This window comes from Lineus longissimus, chromosome 15 (assembly GCF_910592395.1).
Source record: "Lineus longissimus chromosome 15, tnLinLong1.2, whole genome shotgun sequence".
Lineage (NCBI taxonomy): Eukaryota > Metazoa > Nemertea > Pilidiophora > Heteronemertea > Lineidae > Lineus > Lineus longissimus.
The window spans coordinates 11689150-11716270 of NC_088322.1; the positions used below are offsets into that span (position 1 = coordinate 11689150).

Sequence of the window (27121 nt, forward strand, 5' to 3'; positions counted from 1 at the left end):
CACAGGTTTGAGGGACCAAAGGGTATTCTTTGTATTAAAAAACCCATTCAGACAGGTTGGCAAGGGTTCAAAATGTCAAGCAAAATCACACCTGATGTCAAACACAGAGAAGAAAGATAAAAGAAGCTTATATGAATACAATATCCAGGTCTTCAGAACCAATGCCGCACCATCGAAAATCCACCAAGCGCTTACACCAGCGCTGCAGCTAGTTATAAAATCCGGCTACAGATGGCGCGCAAACAATAAGCAGAACGCAGAAAGCCTTGGCAGAAAGCGCCATTTCGAAAGCGCCGCCTGGAGCCGAACCATCTAACTAGCTAATTGCCGATCCATTTGCGCTTACACCACGACAAAGCCGAGCTTTTAACAAGCCGGGCGAATTTGGACCATCAAGCTTGGTGGGACAAATTCGCTCGGCAATTTGTATCGGCAATGGATTGCCGAACCAATTTGTCGCGGCAATGTGGTGGTGTAAGTGCAATTGGTCCACCAATATTTCGTGGTGTAAGCGCAGCTACTAACAGTACCGAGTATCACTATCAATACCTTTCACAATTTATCACATTTACCTCCCTAATGGAAAAGTTTTTAATTATCATCTCTTGTTGTGTTAACCTCTAGGGAACTTCTATATGATGAGTGCAGTGGCATTAGTGGTATAGAAAAATAGTATTTTGCAGCCCAAACCATCATACATTGAGCGAAGCAGCTCTTTTTTGCCCAGTGTGTTTTTCTGGTGGGGATGATAGATTTAGCTTTAAATAGAATACATCTTTACAGAGATAATGTCTTGCTTTACAAACAAAATCAATAAATATTCTTTGTATGACTTGGATTACACGATCTGCCACAATTAGCGATGGAAATATCGTGCTGCTTTTTTATTCATATGACAATTGATAGTTTTCTATGTGGAGAAGTACGATGAAATACTGGTGGTAAAAAAAGCATTGAAATTAAACTTGACTTGGTGTCGGCCTTGTTTTTTGCTGGCATAAAAGAAATTCAAGTTTGGAAATGGTATAGTCCAAATCACATTGCACTTGTAGTTTGGCCACCATCTTGTCCATTATATTGGTACCATATCTGGTTTGGACAAAATTTCAGCTGAGCGCCAGGCCCTTTGGCCTTTTGTTTTGTAACTCCGACTTACCGATTTGTCAGTGTTGTACAAGTGACTCTGCTTGCCTTTGTCGAGCCCAAGCTCATAACAGTGCTTTAGCTTAAACGAGAATCACCTTACCTCAGCGCCTGTGCCCAGTCATGGCTAAACGAATCTACATGTAGATGTAACTAAAATAAGTCTAAATGAAAGCTTTTTATTTTTGGAAATCTTGTCACAAACCTGCTCAAAAGTTGCTATGTTTTAGGGCAACAAGATGAGCTTATTCAATGACTTGATCTCACTGACATTCGTGCATGTCTGCTCGAAGTTTCAACCACATTCAAATTGTAAACAACTGTTACTCTGGGTTGTTGCGTCCAATCACCCGGCAACATTTCATCCATTCTCGTCACATTCTCGTTGACGCTGATTCAGCGGCAACATGTTTTTGCACTCGCAACATTTGGTTGAGTTTCTTGCTTTGAAGCGAGGATATGGCAGGGGTCATGAAGAAAGTCTGCAGCGATTAATTAGTTTCATTGCGTTCAAGATGAGATGACTGTGAGTGATATTTTGCAACATTCTTTCTGTTAAAAAATACATTACTGTCTCGAGGTGGTATCCCATTTTGTGTGGAACAGTTACACAGTCAGTAACGATCAAGCGGTGTCTGATGCCACGCTGATGGTTCTTCATAACCCCGGACCTCGGGACAGTCTACCCTAGGACAATTTTAACTGTTACACCCCGCCAGTTCCCACATCCGGGAAACCTGTTATTAGAATTCTAACCAAGATATGCCGAATCAACATTCCTAGCAGAGAATTATGCCTGAGCGGCTAATGGCAAAGTGCACTCCGTTTAATTGGAACGAAATTGGAAGATTTCATCTTTGCAATTATGTCAATTGCTTTTGGAATCCTTTTGATATCCGTGATTAGAAAACCTGCGTCAAAATCTAAAGGCTACATCAGTGCAATGAGCCTTGATGTGGTAAATCTTTTGTAATTCTACTGAAATCCTACTAGACGTTGATGGTTCCATCAAAATTTTGAAGAGAAATTAGTTGGTATGAAGCCCCTATAGTTAGTTTGTATGAAATCCCTGAACCAGCTGAACCAAATGACTGAACCAGCACAATAAAGACTGTTGATGAAACAGCTTCCCGTGGATCCATCTTCTTCAGTTAATGAGTTGAGTGTGATAGTACCGCAAGTTCCAGCTTGGCCCTTGTTTCGATTTCGTAGTAACTAATCAACTTGTCTTAGGTTGGTGATACTAGAGTATTATTCTTTGCTTTAAATTTCACATGCAGTCAGCTTTATATAGGCTATGTGTCAACCTTTCTCAGAAATAAACGATTTTGAGCTTTTGAAACACCTCACAAGGGTTGGGTAATACAAATGTGCACCCCTGTTCGATTTTTCAGTGAAAAACCTCAGAAGTTTTTCAAAATCTCCAAATATCGAAACCTTCATTTTTAACAGTGTACTCTTGCTGTTTGATACTCTCGTTAATCTCATAAATCGTCTGGTTGGATATAAGTATTGTGCCAGTGCGCTCATCGAGACTTAGGCTTGTCAGACGAAGCCACTATACTGCTGCCGCGCTAAGTGTTCGTGTAACCCGCTTCCTTATTACGATCAGAACCAATGTACAGGAAATGAACAATCTCGCCTGTAATATTCTCGACGATGTTGTCATTGTCTGTCGTAGGGTGTGAGCAAAATATGCATCCTTATTCATTGAGAAAACGGTGATCTGAGTTTCTGTTCTATAGATCATGAGATTTTCAGTGTTTACCAAAATATTGCGAACCTAATTCATGAAAAATCTTTGAAATTGATCGTGAAATTTTGGAAAACACCAGGAAGATTGATGTGAAATGCAGTTTGTTCTGTCTCCTGTATCCATCCCTATTGTCAGTAGCATAAGTCTTAGAACGGCAATTTCCCATAACAGGTGAGGCTAAAGATACCACAAGTTTCTGACCGTAAAAGTGTGAAATGCTCTGGAATCATGTGGAGGAAACTGAAGTCTGGTTCACTTGGCTAGTAAATGGTGCTATGCTTTAACCACAGTAACACAATCTCTTGCGGGGGCACGAAGGCAGAGTATATTCCTTTTGTGGCCGGGCCGTGGTTGACATCTGAAACTCTAAAACACCCTCAACTGACTTGCGGGCGACTTGTTTGCCAAGACCCTACTATTAAGCATCCATTAGTGACATGGCTGGTCTCATGTTGCTTACTTTGTAATCATGGTTGAAGCTTTTGTACTGCAGTCGGCGTTAATGACGTTTTTGATTGAAGGTTGCGCTTCGGATATGTGAGGCCGTTTCTTTGCGGTTAATTTGAGTTAACTTTACGTTTCCTTTGCCTGGCCTCGGCCTTTGAAGCCCACAAAATAATTGCTCTGCGATAATGGTCAACAGATTTTCACAGCGTTGATGAGATATTCAGACAAGAGTCTGTTTCAGATCTCAAAATATTCTTTGAGGTTGGATGTTTCAGACATTGACAAATCTTCAGGAATTGGCTGATCTAAATCCCATTAGAGGTTTATTGGCGTGTTTAGTTTACAGTTGCATGTTTCTGATATAGCCAGTCTTCAGGAATTCAATTGGTTTCTCTCGGTCCCTTTTGAGGTTACTTGGCATGTTCCATTTGCGATGAGACGGCCTTTGAAGCCCTCGTATCATTTGCTTTAATCATGGGTGAAAATCTCGCTCTGGAGTCTGGAGTCATGCATGCATTTTGTGTGAGAGATTCCGTGATGGGAGTATTAGTTTGGTCTCCTTGTCCAGCCTGGCCTCCCGCTCGATGATGTTCTGCCATGCGTGCATCAAAATCAAATCGTGAAGAAAACCCTCTTCTGTTGAGATAATGGCAATATATTTGATGGATTTTAAAGGTCAAGTGCAATTTCGTCAAGTTAGAAACCATTATGGAAAATGATAGTCCATGTACATCAGTACGCTGGAAGATAATGGTGTGTCAATACCAAGATTTTTATCGTTGATGGATGACCCAGGAGACCTAGGTGTCCAATCTGGGCATCTCTGCGCTCTCCTCGTTCAAAGTGATATATGTCGCCTTATTGGCTCAGCATCAACAGTCGATGATCAACCCTTGGGGACGGAAGGCTTGATAAGCAGAATATGGAAGTATTGGTCCTGTGAGAGTGCTAGTTGTTGATTTCAAAGGTGGGTGTGACATTTAGTCATTTCACCTGATGTATCTGACGGTTTGATTTCATGCCTGAGAGGAGGCTATCTCTGCCTCTGCAAATATTGGTGTCTGGATATTAATCCAGTGGATAAACACTCCTTTCGTGTTTAGATCAGTGACCATATTTGTTGCTTGCCCTGAATCAGCGTGGTTATGCATTAATAAATTTTCCGAGAACGATCAGGCTGACTGTTGAAGACAAACGAACTAACCAAGCTGCATAGGCTAAAACAAGGGAGCAGGTTTTCACAAAAACAAATATTCGGGGAACTTGGAACTCAGGAACACAAGTGCTTGTTTATAGACGCCGATGTACAGTGATCGAAGACAATCATTCTTGATTTGAATTTTCTCCTACTGTAAGAAAGTGATGCCTATTTTCTTGGGTATGATAAATCGATGAGATGATGCATGCTTTCATTAATACCACATCATCGTATGTCACCTCAGGCTGTGGGAGGCGAGAAAGATAAGTGTTTTTTTTGTAGCTAGAGGCTTGTGTCTTGTAAAGGACTGTTCTTGGGGAATTATGCTGAGAGACTGCCATGACTGAGAAGCAGAAACATTGTACCACATGGATTCCCTAAGCTTGAAAGAAAATGAAATTAACACGACCAGTGCGGTGAAACTAATATGACTCCATTTAGCCAATCTTTAAACACCAAAAGTCTATCAAAAAATGCCTATTAAAAAATGCCTGTGCTTCTGTAGACAGGTTATCAATATGAAGACAGAGGTGAAGTTGTAAATTATGCATAACCACTCTATTGTCTCCTATATTTGCCGGAAGATTCGATATCCTGACTTACGAACATGAGTGGATGGATGCCATTATATACGCTTTACCCAAACTGTAATTGGTTGCAACCATTTCCTGCACTCTTGACCAGAGAACTGGTTATTATGATAATGGCCATATGGCATGTTACGGGTCATTTTCTTAGCTGGCTTTTGTCAGCTATGGCTGCGTCTCCTTACTGAGATGTTCTACAGGACAATTTTCTGTCATATCGCAATTCGTTACCATTCAGCGTACCTGTAGATGAGGCTCCTCATTTCACTTTATTTATTCGGGGAAACATATCATAAAAGCACTGTGTCGAAAGGCGACAACAGCCGCAGTTTGCAATTGGGGAGGGCCAGTTTCAATGCGGTATGATGTCATCGAGGTTTGATGTCATCGACTGGCTACCGCTGACACGACTACATACCGTGCTGGCCAGTTCGCAGTTACATGACTTCTAGTTTTTTATATTCGACGATTCCTCATTTTCTCTCTTTCCAGCCTCGACCTCTCACCGCTGTTGCACCTGCAATGATTCTATACGAAGATAGCGTCACTTGTCTGCTGCCTGAAGAATCACCACTGGGCTTTACTCCTGAAGATGGCAGGTAAGAAGATTGAAAGATACCGTATAGGAGTGTCATTGGCCCCAAATGGGGTGAAATTATCCCATACATAATCCACCCTACAGCTTGAACCATACATGCCAAATCTTCTATTTCAACTGAATCACGGAACAAAAAGATTTTAAAAGGTAACTCATTGGGCTAAATTAATCATAGTTTAGCCAGAGTAAGACTTTGGGAGTTTGGTCAATTTTTATACCCGCATGGCCAATTTCACCCCCTGTATGGTATACTGTAACCACCTTGATACCATATTGAGATTGTTCTGAAACCAAGTCATGCTCATTTTCAGCAGACCTTGTCTTTTGTATTCATCACACTAACTCCTAAAAACGTAACTATAGCTCCGCACAGTTTATTAACTCCTACTGTACGCTCCTTCAAATGTAATCAACTTTTATTCTAGTGGAGAATTGTGCGGACTTTTGTGATCGTAGTCAAGGCGACATTTGATTGGCTTCATCATAAAGTGGTTAGTTAGAAATTACATGAAATGCCCTTAAAGGCCGAGGGTATCAAGGAATCTTAAAAGGTTTTACTTTTGACCCTTTTAAAAGCCTTTCCGTCTAGAATTAATACTGATTTCCTAACAAAAAAGGTGAATAAAATTGCCAAAGCAATATGCATGAAGCCAGAAAAATTCAAATGAATCTAGCTGAGGATGGTATCACTGCATTGGTGAATCTAGACTTAAGGCTGGGCAGGCACACTCGCCCTTATGCATGTATTGCCCCTTTAACAAAGCGTTAAAACAATGGGAACAAGCATATTGGTTTTATTAAATGAATCAGGCGTCCAAGTGCATGTGTCACCTAACTTGATAAGCTCAGGAATCCAGTTTAGTGAGATAGGCCTGAGTTCTACTGGGCCTACATGTACTGCCCGATTAAATCGCTTTTATATGGGATGTGCGTGTTAGAGTTCGATATCAGTAGTGATAGGGATACTTAGTGACATCGATAGGCCCTATATTGTAGCTTTGTTCAGGTTTGTATGTGATTTATGTAAAATCCGGAAACAGGTTTTATTGAATCCAACGAGTGTCTGGATCTATTTTATTTCATGATTTTAAGGCTGATAATTAATGTAGAGTTGGCTGCAGTGGAAGTGACGACGCCTGTATGTAGGCACCCTTTATGCATCAATTTCAGTTCAAAATTTGCTAATTCCGTTCAGTTTGGCCTCTGTAATCAGGACAATAACCTATACAGGACAACACTTGTTAGTCCAAAGATGTCCTTAACAGAAAGGTTGCTGTACTTTTTTGGAAGCATTTGCAAAGTGTAACAAAGGCATGCTATTTTTCTGGTACAGTTGGCCGATGTACAGGTTATTACCACTTTGGCCTAAACACTACATGATTTACACAAATGGCCTAATATCGTGTATAGAGCATATCCGGCCTTAGCTCTCAAGTAATGTTATAAAAAGACATTGCTTGTTAGAGAAAATTATTAGATATTTGTCAACCATCATCAGTCAGGTTTTTCCAGCCCTCCTTAGTTGACAGCCCATCAATCTACGATGATAATTTGGTATAAAAATTCCTTGGTTAAATTCGAATTTTTCTCTCTCTCCAGTCTTCCCAGGAGTTGGAGTCGACATCAAGCATTCTTCAAAAGTTACCCAAGGCCTGGAGAAAAAAGATCCTGTTTGGCCAAGTACGCCCCAGCCACCAAGACCGAACAGGAATACAGGTAGGACAATAGGCCAGTCACGCCCCCTTTCTTTGGAACAGGCAGACCTACTGGCGTCCAGACTCTGTCGGAGGCCAGGATCAACGGGAAATATTGCACGGTCGCAAGGATCGTCAGACGATGGATCAAGAAGCTCGCGGGAAAATATTTCGTTGTCCGGTTCGCGCACGTCACCCAGTCCAAAGGTTTCTCCACGGAGCCCATTTGGGAATTATCAGAATATTGGGGCGCGGACGTCCCCAGGTATGTCACCTGGGACGAGGTCCCGCTGGGATGAGAAAATGCCCGTGCCTCGGACTCCACCAAAAGTCTCACCGCAGGTTCACTGGGAGAATAAAAATGTGTTCCGACAAACACCACCGAACAGGGAAGGGAAAGTACTAAGGGGAAATGATAATTCTCCGCCATCGAGCAGGGCTGGGGGTGGAATGGGGTATGAGAATAGCACTATGAGTAGCGGAAGGACAGGGGGTGAATTTCGGTGGTCTACGGCAAGCGTTCAAACAGGGGTGGATATTCATTGGGATAATGTCTCCACTTCTCCTCGGACATCAACCAGGTCCATTTGTACAGTTGAAACTCAGACGCAGACCGATAACTCAGCTTTCTTGTGCCGCTGCCAGAGCTGTGACGTTCTACCTCATTCAGTGCAGCCACCAAGTGATAGAAATGCTAACCAAGTGCCGCGGAGTATCTCGGTTGACACGTATTGTACCCAGAATGCCTCTACGTCGTCACAAAATGCCTCGTTTTCAAAATGCACAGGGATGTCGCAGGTGCTGAACTTTTTTAAACGCGGAAATTCTGGCAATGTGAAATATGCAATCGTTAACAAAGACGATATCAGCTGCCAAGAAAATGGAACTGACCCATCAGATGATGGCACGATTTACCCTAGCAACAGAGGAGAAATAAAACGTTTTGGACATCGCTATAGCAATATTCCACTTTTAGATCCTGATGATTCTGATGAGACGGATGGACACGTCCTGGATGATGTTCCAATGCCCCTACTGAACCCCTGCTTGTCCCAGCCTAGCCTCCATATGCCTTTAGTCCAGAAAATAAAGAATTCGCTCCGGTCGTTTTTACCTGCGCGCCATAACCCTGTCCATAGCAAGACACATCCTAATTCTCAAGCAATAACAGACAAGATTAAAAAGTCTCGCTCACCACATGCGTCACCAAAAATTCAAAATAAACTGTCAAACTCAAATTTAAGCAGTCCAGGATTATCCCGAGCAGAAAAAAATAGTGCTAGTCCAAAGTTAGGCCGTAGTCCAAAATCAGAGCGGAGTCCTAAAACAGCCGACCGCAGTCCAAAAATGGATCATAGCCCAAAGATGGATCGCAGTCTTAAAAGTGATCGTAGTCCCAAAAGTGGCCATCATAGTCCGAAAAAGGAACACAGTCCAAAACATTATGCAAAAGTGTCTTATTCGTCGGTTTTACGCGAAGTGTTTACTCGGAAATTCAGGAATCGGGACAAGAATCATGAGAATACGACCGTTATTACCCAGAATGCAGTTCTGTTGAAAACTGACGCTACAAGTTGTGCAGATGCCAATGGAAATATAGAAGGCGCCACTGTGAAACAGCAGTTACCGCGAATCGTGACTCATGTTCCGGAAGAGGTGACCGAGCCGCCAAAAGGTAGGCGGGTTAACAATCTCCATGGATCCGTTGTTGTAATTGAAAGGTGTCTCGGGATATATTGACAGCCATCAGTAATCTATGGTTGGACAGCGCCTTCATAAAGGGCAATACATGTGTGCATCTGAAACTGTACACAAACATTTGGTATAAGTTTGAGTACATTTTTAGATTCAGAGTGATATGTTGTTGCTGCTATCAGTATATCCCGGCAAGGACTTCTATAGATTAGTGGTAATCTCAGAATATGTCATGTTCTGTCCCCGTAGTGTATTCTATGGTCTCATATTGTCGTATTTTCGAGTCTTATTCTTGTGATTTGTAATATAATTTTCTGTATCACATTTTGTTGTGCACAGTTGATTTGTGTGTTTCATGTTTTAGAGTTCCAATAGTTTTTCAATTGAGGAAAATAGACTTTCAAAAACTGCCTCGAAATGGCTTAATGTAGCACAATCATCTATAACTCAGTCGGAGTCTTGGCTCATATCATTATCCCTTTGGTTGGTGGTATCACTCACCTCCCTTGAAATGGTACCTGTCATGATTTCTAGCAGAGACGTATAGCCACTTCTATCCGTATGGGGAAAATGACGGGACATTCGATTTAGAGGAAGAAAATCACCTAGCAGATATGGGGGAATGGGAAATTAAGTTGTTTCATTGTATGTCTGATCATGTTGTCTGTTATACCCAACCGAAGGCATTGCTTTAAAATTTTGTTTTGCTTTTCCTGGACTAATTTATAAATGCTCTTCTTAATCTAAAAGGCCCAGAGTCTCATGGGGCCGAAAATGATTGTTCGGACTAAGTAGAGATTTCTGTTAATCAATAATGTGGTCAAAGTCAACAAACTATTGATGATTCTCTAGTTTGTGTAAGCAAATACGGTTCTTGGCTGTGTGTCTACCACTGAATATACATGTAGGCCTTCTACCATTGGGAGCATGTTATGGACTATTTAGATCAGGATTTTGAAAACAGTGACAAATTCAAGAATGTACCGATGTTGTTTCTATTTCATGATGACAACTTGGAATAATTGGTAAATATTTCCTGTTGTTTGTTCCACATCCGCCTTTAACTTCTTGAAGTGTTTAACTAATGACCCCCTCCCCGGTTTCTGATCCTCCTACCTCGTGTACAAATTTGAACTATCGAGAGGCGGAGTATATTGAAAACAACTTGTGCCAGGATGTACCTGCAGGTTTCACCGATGCCTGCAACTTGTTTCAGTTCCATGTTGCCCCAACAGAGGGCCTGTGCGCAGGATGACTGTAGACCCCCGACGTAGTCCATAGTCATCATTTTAACTGATATAATAATTGGCACAAATGACATGGCAGTGGGAGCTGGGTAAATCAGTCGGTGGACACTGATGTGACAGTTGACAGTTAGTGGCTGGCTAGTCTAGGCGAGCCCCAAACCCCAACTGTTTGAAAAAAGTTGTTGAAATTGACCAAGAATTTTGTAAGACCCTAAAAACAACATCTCATTCATGGGTGCCCTTCCTCTCATATGCCTGCAGGATCTGCCCCTGTTTTGCTGTCTGTGTTCCTTCAGCTCTGGGTGGGGGGGGGGGGGGGGGGGTGGGGGGGGGGGGGTGGAGGTATTGCAAAACGATGGAAGCTATTCTTGATTGGCACCTCTGTGTTTCCTTTCCCTGTAAGCTTTCCAATGTGTTCCGATCTGCAGGAGTTGTGTTACTTTTACTGCCAGGTGGTTTATGTAACCGGAACAGAGCTAGCTTACCTGAAATACTCCAGGATAATAAACATGATAAATTACCAAAGTATGAAGGTCGTGGCAGAGGTGTTGATTTGTTTGCACTCTGTGCCTCACACTTTTTAATATGATGGCGAGAAACGGTCTGCCATCATCAGATTTTCGATTTCGTTTCGGATAGGAATTAATGAGATTGGGTAAGTTTGCTTCGGAACTTCTTCTCCTGTCTCTAAGGGGTATAAGCTTAAGTTTGTTTAGAATTTCTTCCTCGTTCTGTTCGGGGGGAGTTGAATCCGACCTATCATTGCAAACCTGGTCACATGCCACACTCTACGGAATTGAAAAATTGAGTAATTTCTTTCAATTGGGTTAGGGTTAAGGTCTCGTGGGGAAAAGATGCCCCACTTTGCAGTATCAGAAAGAAATTTTCAGCACTACAGCCAAATCACATCTAGGGCAGGTGCTGGCTGAGGGGATGTTGATGTCTCCTGCAGGCCTGGTCAAACAAAAGCAGGGGGTTAACAACATGGACACAGAGCGTGCTTGTTTTGTTAAAACGTCTCCTCTTCATTGACCATTTCCTGAATAGTTTTTGAAGTGACCTGATTATATCCAACCTGTATGAACTGATCGAGAGCACATTTCATCTTAACTGTCTACCTCTGAAAAGTTCATATGTTTTGAACGAATAATTCCCAATTTGTTTGCCCCAGCGATTTTGTTCATTCAGATGACGGTTCAGGTCAACAGTCGCCCACAGAAGAACCAGTGTCATCCATGATTATTTGGTATCATTCGGTTGATCGCACAGTTTTCAACAGTTCTTTGAATGGCTGTCCGACAGTATGACATGGGCTTATATGCAAGATATGCCTGGCTGTTGTGTGTTATACACTGATACAATATTGACATGGCTCGGACTTTGGCCTTTCCTGCTATGGGAAGCATTGGGGTAAGTGCTTGTTCTGCAAATGTTTTTTGGTGGTGGTGGTGGTGGTGGTGGTGGTGAAGGATGAGGGGACAGCGCAGTGCCTATCCACAGCACTTTGCACCTGTGGTTTTCAATATACTCTGCGTCTCGATATTGCAGACGAGGTAGGAGTATCAAAAACCCGAATCTTAAAGTCATCAAAGAGACTTTCGACACAGTAGGACCTGACAGGCATTCGTCCTCTCAGGATGAGGGCTGAGTCTTTCATTTGGCTTGGGGAGTCCAGCAGGGCTACGGAAACTGAGGCTAGTGGAGCTAAAAGAAACTGTGGGTGGGTATAGGTCAACATATCAACTTCATCAAAGAGACTTTTGACCCAATAGGACAGGTTTTTGTCTCCTTGATTGTATGTTTGCACCATCTATCAGCGCCCAAACAAACTTCAGTGAAGTTGTCTATTGACATTGTTAGAAAAGCTGGCCAACTCATACAAATCTAGAGACATGACCCGAGTCAGTACACTCCTGGGGCATTGAACCGGCCTAATCCTGCCACTCGGTACTACTGCGACCGGTCGTAAGTTTTCCGGAGGTTTCAGCGGTACTCGACAACCAAAACAGTTTGTATACCGCTGCTAAATTCTTCAGACAAAAACGGACAGAAATTGGCAGACCAATAAGGTACATGAGATACTTCACGTGTTAAAGGCCTTATGCCATTCGTTAAAAATTTGAACATTTCCAAAAGTGTAAATACATACGTACGTGTACGTTTACGTACTGAATATATATTTCAACATTGGGCATGATGCCAGTCTCTCTTAAAGCACAGTCAACAGACATGTGGTTTCAGTATTAGGTCTTTCATTGTAGCAATGCGAAAATGTAAGCAGTTTTGGATAGGCCCGTCATTTGTTGTCACCAAGGAGCTTCTAGAGTGACTCAACCACTCTTGATTACAGCGGCCGCCTCAGCGCCACCACGCGGGGCCTAATGGTATTAGGCTAGCTTCGCGCGATATGCACCATTCTGGGAAAACTCAATGAGGAAGTATGCTCCTCGAGTCATTAGCATAATCTAATCTTAACTCCAGCTCGAGGTAATCTTGCGCAGTGTTTCTTCGGCCCAGATACATTGTGGTGGAAAGACTAATAAGTGAAGAAGGTCTGGCTGCGCGAGACTACTGTGATAACAATGACCATTGCAGAGACTCTGTGACGTAGGCATATACTTTTTACAATTAAAAATGCTCTCAAAAGACGATAAGGAATGATTATTTATTAACATTTCCTGAACTACATATCTTCTAATTATCACTTTACATAAATAGGTTGGCGTTAGGTCGCGTGCTTTTCTTTCCTCGTGACAATATAGAGCAAAATAGTTACAACCCCATAATCGCGCCAAGTCCATAATGAGATCACGGCGACCCGTTATAGATGTTTCGCCAGCTTCGCTATTTTGCTGCTACGCGACGCGTTGGGTCCATCACGGTGACCCGTTATAAATGTTTCGCCAGCTTCGCTATTTTGCCGCTACGCGGCGCGTTGGGTCCTTGCGTCAAGGTTTCGCAGAGTTGCATGCATGAAAACTGCACTATGGCATTGGGTATAACTGCCTTGATTATTGACCCATCAGTAAATACGAAAACAGCGTACTCCTTTAAGAAGTTATGAAAAGTAACGGAATTGATTGTCAAAACTGCCACACGTGGCGGTCTGGTATGAAAGGGTTAAACCAGTGATGAAATCAAGCATGATTATACAAATAAGATAACCGGGCCTACTGGCTTTGTTTCAAGGTTGGAAATACATGTATAAAGTGCTGTAATTCTTAAGTCCAATAGAACATCTAAGGTACCTGACGATCTGGAATCTCTCCCTGTTTGTTTTGGCCGCTACATAACCCCGAATTCTTCATTCAACGTTTTGACCTACTTTTTACATTTTCTCGGGCGGTGAAAATGAACCTCCAGTTTCCTGTTGATAAGTCCGGCGCAGATCAGTTAGCAAGATACGGCCTGATGAACATACGGACAATATCATGGTAAGCCTCCCCACTACAAAACTGATTGGGGCCTTGGATGGATGCGCATCTCCCCCTCATTTGGGAAGGTCCGTAGAAACTGACCATGAATACCGTAAATTGGTAAATATTTGCGGGCATTTCATTTTCACGCATTTGGCAAATAACCTTAAATCTAGTTTTATTAGAGAATAATCCCATAAAAATTCTTTCTGATTGGAATTGCGTATCATGAACGTAAAGAAGGGAATAATTGACGCCTTTTTTCTGAGACTAAAAAAAGAACCTGGAAAGTGATTAAAAAAAAGGTGTCAAGGGTTTCCTCCCAAGATGCACTTCTGTATCACAAAGGTAATGAGTGAATAATACTTTAATCTTATGCCAGGCAACGTATATTGCAGCTTTCTGCTTTAAAACCAACACCCCTCCCCCTCCCTGTATAAGCCATTTTGAAGATTGCGATACATGTATCTATGATTCGTACACCTTGATCGTCTGACCATGTGACACAACAATATGGCCATCTCTTTCAGAAAGCCTGGATTCCCAATCTGCTCCTGTAGTATCAGGACAAGTTAATTTCAATGCCCTGCTAGACCCAACCGATGTCTTATTTGGTTCACTGTACCTGATCAAATAAAGATTGTTCCTATATTTCCAAGATTCGAATAGTTCATCAGTTATTGAAACCGAGATGTCATGAATTTCCCCTTCGGCATAGCTTCTCATTATTAACAGAGTGCCCTGAATCACATCATAGCTATAAACGCATTTGCCCCACCAACAACATTGCACCTGCCACCACATGCTACTCTACTTGGTAGATTCTTTGTATTTATGGCACCTCTCTTCTTCACACCTCCATTGCTGTCAACAAAATGTAGATATCTGCATCCGCCTGTGTCACCCAGAATGAGGTATTGATTCTCTGCAGTAACACCTAGAGAGATGGGTAGGCCTATATCAATGTCACAGGTGGAGGTAATCCCGTTGGTTTCCAGGTTAAAAAGCTTAACACTGCAGCCAGTACCACCTTTTCCGTTCGAAAGGACTGCCAGTTTACCATCATGAGTGGCCGACATGTCAAAGATGGGAGCGAGGTTGTCTCGCAAAGTCTTTGTCAGTGTTCCTGGGTACTCGTATATATCAATGGCGTTTGATTGTTCCCCTTTATTGGTTGGGTGAGCCACTGCAAAATTATTGCCGAAACTTGCTACACAAGGAATAAACATGTCTTTGGACTCAACCTGCATTGTGTGTGTAAAGACTTCCTGGGGTTCAGATTTTGTTGATTCTTTTTTTACACTCACATTGCCAAGGCAAGAAGGCATTGCTCCTGTTGTAAAACTATGACGACTCCTATGAAGTTCACAGACCTCGGCCCTTAACAACGTCTCTCCCTCCGTATCATCCCAAGTCTCGACGACAGCTTCCAAATCCCGCTGCATGGAGACAAGTTTGTCCAGGTACGCTGGGTGCGGCGTGGACACGGTCAACAACTGAGTAGCTCGCTTCACTGGGTCCTGCAACTTTCGAACTACATCTGACACTTTTTCTAAGCCTACATGAATGTTATCGATAACTTTGAAGTCAGACTTGACTTGATTTTTCAGGTCTTCCTTCCATTTGATGATCTGGTCGATGCACTTCTCTGCGTGGTCTTCGATCTCTTTGATTACGCAGTCTCTCTTGTCAACGATTGGTGCTATGACTTTTAAGTGAGTCAGGTCTTCCTTCAGGCCTTGCATCTCAGTTAACTTCGTCTCACCTACCCCTAGCATGTTTCTCACCTCAGCTTCCTTTGCACTAATCGTGTCCCCAAGATCCTCAATGGCGTGATCGCCATGTTCGAGCATGACACAGATTGTGCAAACTGCCTTGCCACATGTTGTACAATAGCTTGTCAAGTCAGTGTCATGTTCATCGCACAGAGCCACATCCTCCTTGTCCTCAGGGTGCAGGGGTGTCACCACATGATGTTGGGTTGCCTTGTTCTTTGTATGAATGTTGGTACAGTCTTGACAGAAATAAAAATGTCCACATTCAATGCACAAGCTAACTGCCTGAACTTCCTTCTTCTTTTGCCGACACACCATACATTTGGTCTCAATTACTCGTGGATCTTTTTTGTCCTCTGCCCTTCTCTCCTGCACAATTTCTGGCAAGGCTTCTGCTTCAACACCAACCTCATCTTTCTTGACAAAGTCATCCCCCTTAAAATCCGCCAGTCCCTTCACACCATCCCATGGACGTGGACAGTCAACCTTACACAAAGGACAGGCAAGCACCTCACTTCCACTGTCCAGGCTCTCGAGAACCGCGGACAGGCATTCAGTACAGAAAGCATGCTTGCAGTTGCCAACGATCTTCAGGGGTCTTGCTTCGAAGCACACGAGACAAGTTGCCTCCGTCACTTCCCCATGGGTTGCCATCTTTCTTCAGTTTGACCTGAAATAAACAAAACAGTTCTAATTTTTCAATGATTACCTTTTTAATTGAATATTAAGTTGAGAGCAAAGCATTAAGTAGCTCTATCACCAGTATTGGGCAATGAAATGTAAAGTAGGAAGTGGCTCGCGACTTCAGAGGAACCTACACTACACCTACACTAACCTTGGTTCCAAATTAATATCCATGCATAACCATCCAAAACCTTGGTTGCGACTTCTGCCGACCATGGTGTTGATTCAGTGGCCTTAATGGAGTATTGTGAACATAAACTCTGTTCTGAGGAGGATAGACTCTGTCTTCAAGGGTTATTTTCATACCTAACGTCTTGTGTTAGGACAATGTTCTTGGCGTCAGATAAACTTACCTCCATCTAAAAATGAATAAAGGACAATCTCACGTGTACTTACCTTTTCTTCAGCTGCATATTTTATGTCTAATTCATTTCATTTTTTGTGAGTTCTGTTCTATGAGTGGTATTATATCTTTACTGCTCTGTTGCACTGCCTTACCAGGAATGGATTCCGCGAATACGTTCGAGCTGATATTAAATGAGTCACTATTGATTCTATTGTGGATATCTGGGACATGACACATAAATAACTGTCTCATATCAGTGTTAAAACACGGCCATAGGTTTTTCATTGGGTATTTGATATAAAATCGGCCAGGAATCATTGTGGTATTTACTTGCTGAAATACAAATGTAAAGGAAAGCTAATGGACTCTGGTTTTAAATGTCAATTTTTGAGTTTGAGATTTGAAAGATGAATTTCAATATCATTTTTTTGTCACTGTTTGACCGTTGTCATGTCTGAATTGGTCCAATTTCTACTTTCTCTTTGCCTGTTTTGCTGTGATGATATTGTCATGACATCAGACTTAGAAAACCTACTCATGGCCCATTTGCTACAAATGTCAATGTTATCATTATGCCATTGCCCTCATCTCAATTCATCATAATGATGCATAAAGCGACTGTAATTATCAACTTCCATACTTATGCATGTAAGCTTATTACTATCGTTTCACCAATCCAAGACAGGTTGATTAATTACTCCGAAAACAGACTATGGGCCTAGCTGGAAGACCAGTTAATGGTTATTGGACAGTTTGATGTCGCCAAACAATTGTTTATTCAAATTAAACTTGTTTGTTGGCATCAAATTATGTGCACGATATCTACATGTAGCTTGAATTGAATATCAGAACTGGTCTTATATCAGTGAAAGTAGAGTATTGCTTAACTAGGCCTGTGGTGTAGGCTTGATTTGGATTGACAGAAGTTCTGTACTGCTTAAAGTGACTCGCTTGTCCGATGAAAATGTATGCTAAATTGAGAAGTGTCCAAATTAGAGAGATTTGCACTGATGATACTGGGCAGACCCTCGGTGTCTCAATGGAGAGGTGTCCCTATTATGGAGGATCCACTCAGTACAGTTTGTTGCTGTGATATAATTTGATGCTATAATCTAGAGAGTCCATGTCGGTCAATCGCGTCTTCGACATGCGGACCCATCCAACCAGCATGGCAATCGGCATGTCTGAAAAGTTACTACATATGCTTGTATCTATTCGGTTAACAGTGGACCTTTGTGTTTTGTGGAAATTGACCAAAATGTATCTTCTATAGACAGTTCTTAAGGATTTTATTGGTATTGGAACGAAGAGGTATTCTATCAGAATTGACGAAGTAGGAAATTTATATGAGGATGTGCTGGAAACATATTTTGTCATTTTGCTTTTCACGGTTCGGTGAGTGTCTTCGTTGTCATTGATTGTGAAGCTTGATATTGTTTAAAGAATTTCATTTGGTCTCTGATATTCAATAAGAGGTGCTAGTTGATTCTTTGATAGACTCTGAAAACGTACATCTCGAGACATCACCAACAGTATTGGTGTTACTCTAGCGAAGAATGTGTTGGATCTTGTAAAAGCGCCAAAATCCTCGGACATAAAGGATTTCTACTTTACAGATAATATGTGAATCCATCCAAATACAATAGCCAGCAACACAAGAGACAGGTCCAACAGACTGTTGCATGCTTATCATTCCCTCCTCTGTCGTACTGGCTAAGGTGTCCAAGGATGGGACCAGCAGAGGCTAACTTGGTCTTTGCGGGTGTAAACACCAGGCGTCAATACAGTTGATGATATCCAACAGTGAGAAATTGACCCCGATGAAAGTTTTCAGATTCCGTCTCATGATAACCTTACCTCAAGATGGATATGTTTAGATTTAGTTTTGGATATTGTCTCTGTGCTGTTTAGATATTTATCCTCATTATGTTTAGGTCAGTATTGTTTGTTTGTTTTATAGTCAAAATGTTTTAAATAAGTTAGTAAAATCCCTTGATAATGTTTACAAATACGTTTGTGAAGAGGTTTTTCCACCTGATATAAGGCTGTATCTTCAAAACCGAATTGGACAGACACATCACTGTTCCATTTGAAATATATAAATTTGTCTTCTCAATCCGACTTTAAATGTATAAGATACCTATCTTCCCTCCCTCGGGCAAACCTGCGTCTGAATTCTAAATTGGAAAAATTGGTTCACTTTCGAATACGTTTCCCATCTTGGAAGTTGGTAAGACGTTTTGTCCTCAGGGGCACTTGACTCAAACACTTTAAGGACCGGAGCAGTTCTTTTGGAAATAGTGAAGAAATCTAGGATTTAACTCAAACAGAAAGCCCTCATATGAAATGTTGTACCTTTGTGAAGAGTGGTTCAGAATCTGGTCAAGGAATGGTCATGTCAACAGTCAGGTCTTTCAACAAAATCAATGGAAATCAAATTTAATTTTTGGAAAACACGGCATGGTTGGGACATCAGCAAAAGATTATCATCCCGATTGGGCGTTCGACCTCCTTACCATTTGTTTACATCCCGATTTGGTGGTGCCCACATTACACCCGCATGGGTGAAAGGTACTCACTGATCGTTTCATTGGGATTTAGGCCAAGTAATTATTTGGAGCCAGTTGCTATATCTCATGCTTGAAAGCTGATGTGTTAATCATTTTATAACCGGCCTGTTTCTGGATTTTCGTTTTTCAGGGCCATCACGTTCAAAGGAGAATGCCGTGAGAGAATGGGTCAACAACCTTCCACAGGCAGCTAAAGATTTGTAAGTACAATTGGATGGATACTGTCCTGGTCAGAAGGAATGTCCCTTGCTATTTTGAATATCATTCGAACGCCAATGTATAATTCACAGATCTCAATCTGACTCATTATGACAAAAGATATGCCAACAATTAGTGGTAAATTTCCTATCAAAAACGCTTGAAACTTAATTCTGGCGCCACAAGGTAATTAAAAAAAGATAGAATAAATTATTTGAGTGAAATATTACTTTGCTAATTTATTGCTGGTACATTAACAAAAATTGTGAAATGTTCAGTTAATTTGAAATATACTAGGATATTCTGTTCAAAACATTAGGCTAGGACTGTTGGATTATATAGCAAAATGGTGGATATGACTATTGTCAACCTAGCTCTTTCGGAAGACTCATAACCGAGGACAGAGGATATACAATTGATGGTCTTAAAAATCACTTGTCATATTGTGCTAAGTGCTTGTTTTTTTGAAAGGCTTCCATCGTTCGTGTTCATTGATTGTATTTTCTAGTGGCTCAGGTAAATAAAGATAAACATTGCCCTAGTGCATTTATTATGTACGCAAATTCGCTGCAACTTGGCATTTATAGTATTTGTACACTGTATATCAGCTACACGACAGCGTTGTTGAAATCTATATTCAGTGACTTTACACACTTCACACTTTTTACATAATTTGGAAATTTCAAACTCGAGGTCAATTTTCAGTTTTTTTAGCAATAGAGTAAGCCTTTAGGTAAAATGTCCAGTCGAGTAGCATCATGAAGTTTGTAGTATCATTGTCATTGTCATTGTCATTTTAAATTACTCTGAACAGAAATGATGTTCACACTGTTCCGTATTTTGTAGTTGTCGGGGTTTGCGTAGGTAAGCGCTTTTTCCTCATTTGTTGGCGATGCCGTAGAAAAATAAAACTGGCTCAGCGATTGCAAAAGGTTTACCAAACTGCAATTCCTTTTTGGTCAGGTCCAAAATTCTAGGGCTGATATTTCACCCCGACATAATGTAAATGCGCAAAATGATGTACAATATTCAAGAGGGCATATCGACCTTAAAATATCCGCATGTTTTCTGACTGGAGCCAATTGCAGTGTTTCTAAAATGTGTGTCACAGAAAATGATGTCTTTTCCTAAAAGCTGAACATCCCCAACTGTCTATACTATATCAGATTATCTGTCTCGGTCTCACATTTTGATTTTTTTGGTAATGAGCAGTCAAAGTCAAAGTACTCATTGTAAATTTCCATTTTAATGGTGATATATGTTCATGCAGAGCAAGATGCTACATTTATTTATTATCTGCGGTGTTAGCTTAGAATGGCAGCTGAATGTACCACCGGCTTGCAAGCTTATTGCAGAACTAGGTCAAAAGGGCTAGCATGCACAATTGTCACATTCCTCACTGGTGTAGCAGTTTTAAATGTCCCCCTGCAAAATGTGTCCTTCCCTATTTAATAGTACAGATTAAGGTAATGATTCTATTCTACATGTAGAAACCCAATACTTTCAGAGATTAAAAATGCAAAATAGAACCCTTTGTCAGGTTTTTGCTTCCACAGTAGATCTGTTAAAGGCTCAACTTGCAATGGGGGCTGTGGTGGGCTTTCTTCACAAATGACAATCTGAACTCCGCCAACCCGGCCTAAGACACCATCATTCTGGTGGGCATTTGCCCCACCCCTGATCATCCTGGTGAAAGTTATGAGGAAAATGTTTTCTATCCAGTTTACTTTATCATCGCTAATAGCCATAATTCCTTATTTCAGAAAGAAAGGCATGGGGACGAAGGATGTTGCGACTCTGGAGAGTCGACCACCCGTAGAGCGGGGGCCAAGCTCAGAGGATGATCTCTCACTCGGTGCTGAAGGTTAGCTAAGCGTCCCTCAAATGAGCAACTTGTTGTTTGGTTTCCACGGTTGGTTGAGCTGACCATAGGTGGCTTGTCATCAACAAATGAATGGCTCAACTGCTAATCCTCTTATTTCTTGACCATGTACTCCAAGTGAGTCAGTGAGGCTGAACACCTTTTTGTCCTATAAGGGGCCAAATCTGCATAAAAACACATTTCTTTGAGACGTCTAGTTAGCGTCCCCCACTGCACCCCGCTAGATACGGCCCTAAAGCTGCAACATGAGTATTTCTGACCAGCACCAATTCATTCTCCTGGGTGGAATTAGGCAAGTAAGATAAAGAGACATGCTTTACAACTCATGTCGACTGTGGGTTTGAACCTGGGATCAGGCTAGCCAAGAGTCCGAGTCAGTGGTCAAGGGCAGCTCCGGTATTACCAATCAGATTATGAGCAAACCTTGGTTGCTGGCTTGTTTGGTTTCCCTAAACGGATCACAGCTACTTGCAAAAACAATACTTCAAAGTACAGCTGTACATTTGAACTGATCCATTCTCGCTGTTTGATATTTCAGCCAAGTGCATGTCAAACACTGAAAAAAACGCTGAGCCGAAACAAGCCTCACCTGCAAAGTAAGTACATGTAGCAGTAAAAGTGATCTTTCCCACTCCCTAAATGTGAGTTTCCTGCATCCCCATAGAAAGAGGTCAGTTTTAGGTAAATGGGAATTCTGATTTGTATACCAAAGAAGTTCCTTTACGGAGAACAGTTGTGGTGTGTGTCCATAGGCTGACATTGTCAGACAATTCAGTGACTGAGCAGGTGAGGTGCAATACTCTGGGGAATTGACACGTTGAAATGTTTGCAATTCGTCCATTAACGACAAAAAGTTCAATATTTAAATATTTTCAGCAAAATATGAAGTGTTTCTTATGATCACTATTAAACTTGTCATTTTCAGGCGCCCCCTATCTGCATCTCCCTCCTCGACCAAACGCCGCCTGGCGTGGCTTAAGAGCAAGAGCCTCCATGGTGAAAGCTTCAACTCTGAAATCTCAATGCAGACAACCGGCTCACACATATCAAGGTAGGTCTGCAGTTCAGAGATTTCTTCTGCGAAGAGGTTGACATCTTCCCCACAATTATTTTGCATGACTTTTACCCATGATAAAGAAGGAGAAATTATGACGGAATGGATAATATTGACTTTGGCTGAGGACTAGTGCAAATATTTGTCATTGCTACATGTATTACACAAAGATCAAGAAAGGTTTCCAGCCTTAATTTTAGTGGAATACAAAAAAAATCGTCATTCTAAAATGAAAAATATTTTAAAATCTAAGATCAAAAATATTTTAAAATTCTAGCGTTGAGGTTCTGCTTCAAGAACGGAAGGGGGACCCGGAACAAATACTACTGAATCTTGGATTTGGAAATAAACAAAACACGAGTAATCTCGCTTGCCGAGTTCCAGAACGCTTCCTGAAGAAACCATCAAAGGCCGATGGCATTGACGTGAAACGCTTCCTTGATGACAATCAAGAACTTGCAGAGTATTTGGAGCAGAAACGTTCTCGTCACCACCCGAATTCACCTGCAGGTAAAGCTGAGAATATGTTCTTTGAATCTCTAGAAGATTTGATCTCGTATCTTGTCAACTTTGACGTGCCACACCGGTTTTATAAAAAATATGTCGACGATTTTATCAAATCCCTAACTGAGGAACAAGAGGAAAATGTTAAAAAAACTAGTCATGGTGTGCATTTGAAAAATGTCTGTGATAATCAACAGAAAAGTCATAATACTCAAAATGTTGGTGGTTGCCATGGTGATATGCAAATCAAGGATGAGTTGCCTAGTGACCAAGATAGGTTGCTTGGCAACAATGGTTATCATAGCGGTGTACCATCAAAAGACAATAAAGGTGCTGATGTGATGATAAGTGATACTCAAAGTACTCTCCCACCAATTTTGCCTAATACAAATGTATCCCACAATCAACCTGTACTTCCACCGCCTTACGACAGCAATAAAAACTTTCAACGCTCCAATCACATTCCTCAAAACCTGGACTTAAACGGCAGACATTTTCCGACAAGTGATTCGACTAACTCTCTCAAAGCAAATGGAACAGGAACAGAAACGACGAAAAGCACGCCAAAATCTCCAGAGCGGCCTACGACTTTGGACTTAAATGCTCTGAGGGATACAGAACATATGACATCAAGTTCAACTGTTACGCCATCTAGGGTCCCTCTCAAAACACTCCATCTTTCGCCAGATGAACATTTGGTTTGATTCCTGGTTGCTATGGCGCTATGCAAATGAGGGATTACGTCATTTTTACTTTTGATGACAACGTTCTGCTTTGAAAATTGTAAAATAATTCCATGTTTACAGTTCAGTTTGTGGCAACATTTGCGAATTCCAGTATGTTTGATGTGATGCTAAAAACTACCATGCCAAAAAAAGATCGTTCACGTTTCTTGTGTACATTACCCACTCAGGGTCTCTAAAACATTTTATTTCTTCTCTTGATATTAGAGCAAGGATTAGTTGGTAGTGATACTCTTGCACATTTAATAGCTTATACTCTATAAACAGTTCTTGTGTTGCCAACTAGTGCAGTCTAGTCAGGCCAGCCCTATCCAGTAAAGTCTTGTCCGAGAAGGATGCTGAAAGGTCTAACAGTTGTGTCAATGTACAATACCATGTTCATTAGCAACAATGCATCTACACAGCAGATTGATATTGGTGGATGTACATACATATACGTCTCACATTGTCACGTGTCATGTTTCAGGAGTCACAAATATGTCACAGTTGAAACTTGTCACAAGGCTTGAAACATGACAAGACATCAACAGTGAACTTAAGGCTGTATATCCATTTGTTGTTCCGTTGTGGATTTGTGGCATTGTTCCTTGAACAAGCAGCAGCGTGTGAGGATCATGCAATGCTTTAGACTGTATAACCAATGGGAATGTCCAATACGCCAAAAAATAATGGTTCATTTTGTGTGTGGCGTATCAAAAGTTCCAATTGGCGAACGTGTAACATGGAAAAAGTTAACAGTCAATGGATACAGAGCCTTATCTAGTCCACTCTTTGGAAATGTCTTGTTAATTCTTCATGTCTCCAGTAACACGTGAAAAACCCTGGGTGAAAAGTAACATGTAACAAGGGACAGTCTGAACAGTATGTAACCCTATCCTAACTGCAAGGTGATGTTTGGACTGATAATGTAATGTAACAACGATTTGTTCTACTTTGTAGGTCCCTTTTAAATAATGTTGATGCTGCATGTGGCGCCTGCCACATTTACAAAATCTTAGGCTTTTAGACTTTTACAATTAAGCTGTGTTGTTTCTGTTGTGATGTTGAATACTTTCTGCTGAATATATCTTTTCCTTCCATATTATTTTAATGGGTTGCTAAAACATCATTCTTAGATCATGCTTAAATCACCCTGTGTAATTGGCAGTTAATATCTCAATTGGCAAATCCCTCCGCAATTGACAGTTAGTATCTCAATTGACAAATTCCTCGTTAATTGGCAGTCAGTATATCAGTTGGCAAAGTCCTCTAAGTTGTAGCCAGTATCTTAATTGAATCTTGTGTAATTGGCAGTCAGTACCTCAATTGGCAAATTGCCTGTGTAATTGACAATCAATATTTTAATTGGCAAATTCCTGTGTAATTGGCAGGTGGTATCTCGATTGGCAAATTCCTGTGTAATTGGCAGGAAGTATCTCGATTGGCAAATTCCTGTGTAATTGGCAGGTAGTATCTCGATTGGCAAATTCGGGAAAGTGCGGAAATGCGTATCAGCATCGATGTTGTTTTGGCAGCCCTCCTCTTGGAGCTTTAATAGACGGTGACAAATAAAAGGTTGTATTTGACTAGTACTTCTGTGAATATGTTACTGCAATGCTGGTCAGAAGTAATATCTATAATGGCGTGCAGCATTTTAGAAATTTGACTGTAACAGAATTCGTTTCAATGCATTTGACGGGCACTTGCTAATGTTCCCATGCCGTTTATGTTCGGATTTTTGCGTTGGCTTATAATCACCAAAATCTATGGCCACAAAAAGAACATCTGCAGTAACTGAAATTACTGTAGCAGGGTGGTTAAAATGTGCAATCAAAATCAAGCCAAAGTTCTAATTGCCCAAAATATTTTGTGTCGGCGATAGATTGGAAATTTAGGTTCAGCCTGTGGGATTCGCGCAGCAAAGATGGGTGATAGCGACTTCAGTGCTACTAAAAAGTATTTTGCACTGTGAATGATGAATGTTACTTCTGATCTGCACTGTAGCTGTAAATACTAGAGAAAGAAATTTTCTAGCAAGCTATTGTGAATCGAGGTGAATAAAGTATGAATATTTATGAATTGAATCTGTTAATGGTTGTATAAGGACTGAGGACTCCCAACCAACAGGGCCCGGTTGTTAGAAAGCATGTTGATTCGTAACATCTTTTTTACATGTTATTTTGTGTACATGTATCAACGTGTCATCATGGTTTCATCATGATGAGGAGGTAACATGCTTTCTAGCAACTAGGGCCAGAAAGCAATGCAACCGGAACTGCGCACCCTGGAGGTGTCACGGACTCTGGATTGCCAACAGTTGAGAAAACCTCATTGGAATCGTGACATCATCACTACCTTGCCAGATGGATTGGAGTCTCAGCAGTGAGTTCGAGGACTTAAATCTCAGCACGTTTTAACCTTAATTTCATTGTATAGCTATCTCTCTTGCATTTGTATTTATTTTGTTATGGCATTGGCTGGGTTTGGCTTTGTTAATTTTGGAAGAATTTGGTTCCTAAACGAGATAAACAGACCGTTTTTAAAATTATAGAGTTTGTTACATCATACAGATGTGCTTATAAAGATGTGTAAGTCAGGCAAATTTGAGGCAAATTGTTCAAGTCGAGATGTTGTTGTTGGCGAATTACATGTAAATTCTTAACCTAAGACATATTTTTTCTGAAATTTGCCTAAATTTATTTATCTCGTTTCAGAACTAAGCTCCTTAATTATCTTGTTAATATCTCTTCTAATAGAATATTATTGTCTTTCTGTTGGTCCTTGGTTGGTGTTTTATGTTCTAATTTAATTGAATAGTTCCTGTGAAAGTAGCTAGACTTCATGTATAGTACCCCAGATTCTTTTACTATTGTTTGTGGACAATGGTAGCATCCTACTTTGGGTGTTGAGGTATCCAACTCATAGTCTAATGGTCATGGGTTCATTTGCCCGTCGCTGGTCTAGTTGAGGTGATGCATTGTATAGAAGCAGCTTCGGATAGATCAAAACTAAAAGTGGCAGCTGCAGTCAAGGTCCTAGACTATGGGGTGTCCTCTTTCTTCACCCCCCCCCCCCCATGGATCCGCCCCTGACAAACAAAACTATCTGTTTGTATTGCATGCACCAAGTACTTCTTCCTTTAACGGTGGTTGTTTATGCTTTTGCATCAATCAATTCTGCATTTGGGTTAAGAAGTTCAAAATTGTAACAATTTATTTGGTTTCTTTCAGCACCATTCACTAGTCATTTGCTAATATAGCATGTTAAAACAAAAAATGCTTAAACTTTAACCTCAGGTGTGTCTTGCTTCTAAAATGACACCTTCGGATGGGCACACAACTGCTTCCATTGCTGCTAAAGCATCTGACTGAAATATTTTCCTGAAAATTTGGTCTGCAGAGGTAATAGTGGTCAGAATTGGTATAAGTCAGTAAAAGGTTCGAAGAACATAAAAGAAACTTTTCAAGAAGTTTTGTTAGTTATTCTAAAAGCGTCTGTAGTTAACAAAAACCTTATTGTAAATGTGAAAAAAATATTTGTATTCCAGTGATATTCGGTATATGGACTGCGCTTGGGAATCATTGAATTTGAAATATTAGAAAATG

At 41.1% G+C, this 27121-nt stretch overlaps 2 protein-coding genes across 2 annotated transcripts in view; one reads left to right on the forward strand and one right to left on the reverse strand.

Moving 5' to 3' along the window:
* Positions 1-5723: 5723 nt before the first annotated feature.
* The window catches only part of LOC135499428 (uncharacterized), a 35274-nt gene continuing 13876 nt past the window's right edge, over positions 5724-27121 (forward strand). Inside the window, exons 1-8 of the mRNA XM_064790172.1 lie at positions 5724-5730; positions 7329-9098; positions 19287-19356; positions 20201-20218; positions 21118-21218; positions 21775-21832; positions 22162-22287; positions 22568-22800. Of these exons, the coding sequence (XP_064646242.1) occupies positions 5724-5730; positions 7329-9098; positions 19287-19356; positions 20201-20218; positions 21118-21218; positions 21775-21832; positions 22162-22287; positions 22568-22800 (2383 nt within the window). The remainder of the gene's footprint in view (positions 5731-7328; positions 9099-19286; positions 19357-20200; positions 20219-21117; positions 21219-21774; positions 21833-22161; positions 22288-22567; positions 22801-27121) is intronic.
* Positions 13017-16738, reverse strand: LOC135499749 (E3 ubiquitin-protein ligase Midline-1-like). Its single transcript, XM_064790691.1, has 2 exons — positions 16637-16738; positions 13017-16226 (listed from the first exon to the last, which is right to left on the reverse strand). Exon 2 carries the CDS (start codon positions 16208-16210, stop codon positions 14528-14530), a length of 1683 nt encoding a protein of 560 aa, XP_064646761.1. The 5' UTR covers positions 16211-16226; positions 16637-16738; the 3' UTR covers positions 13017-14527.

Excerpts from the sequence above, each read along its gene's own strand:
- LOC135499749 (XM_064790691.1), bottom strand. The coding sequence starts at position 16,210 with ATGGCAACCCATGGGGAAGTGACGGAGGCAACTTGTCTCGTGTGCTTC.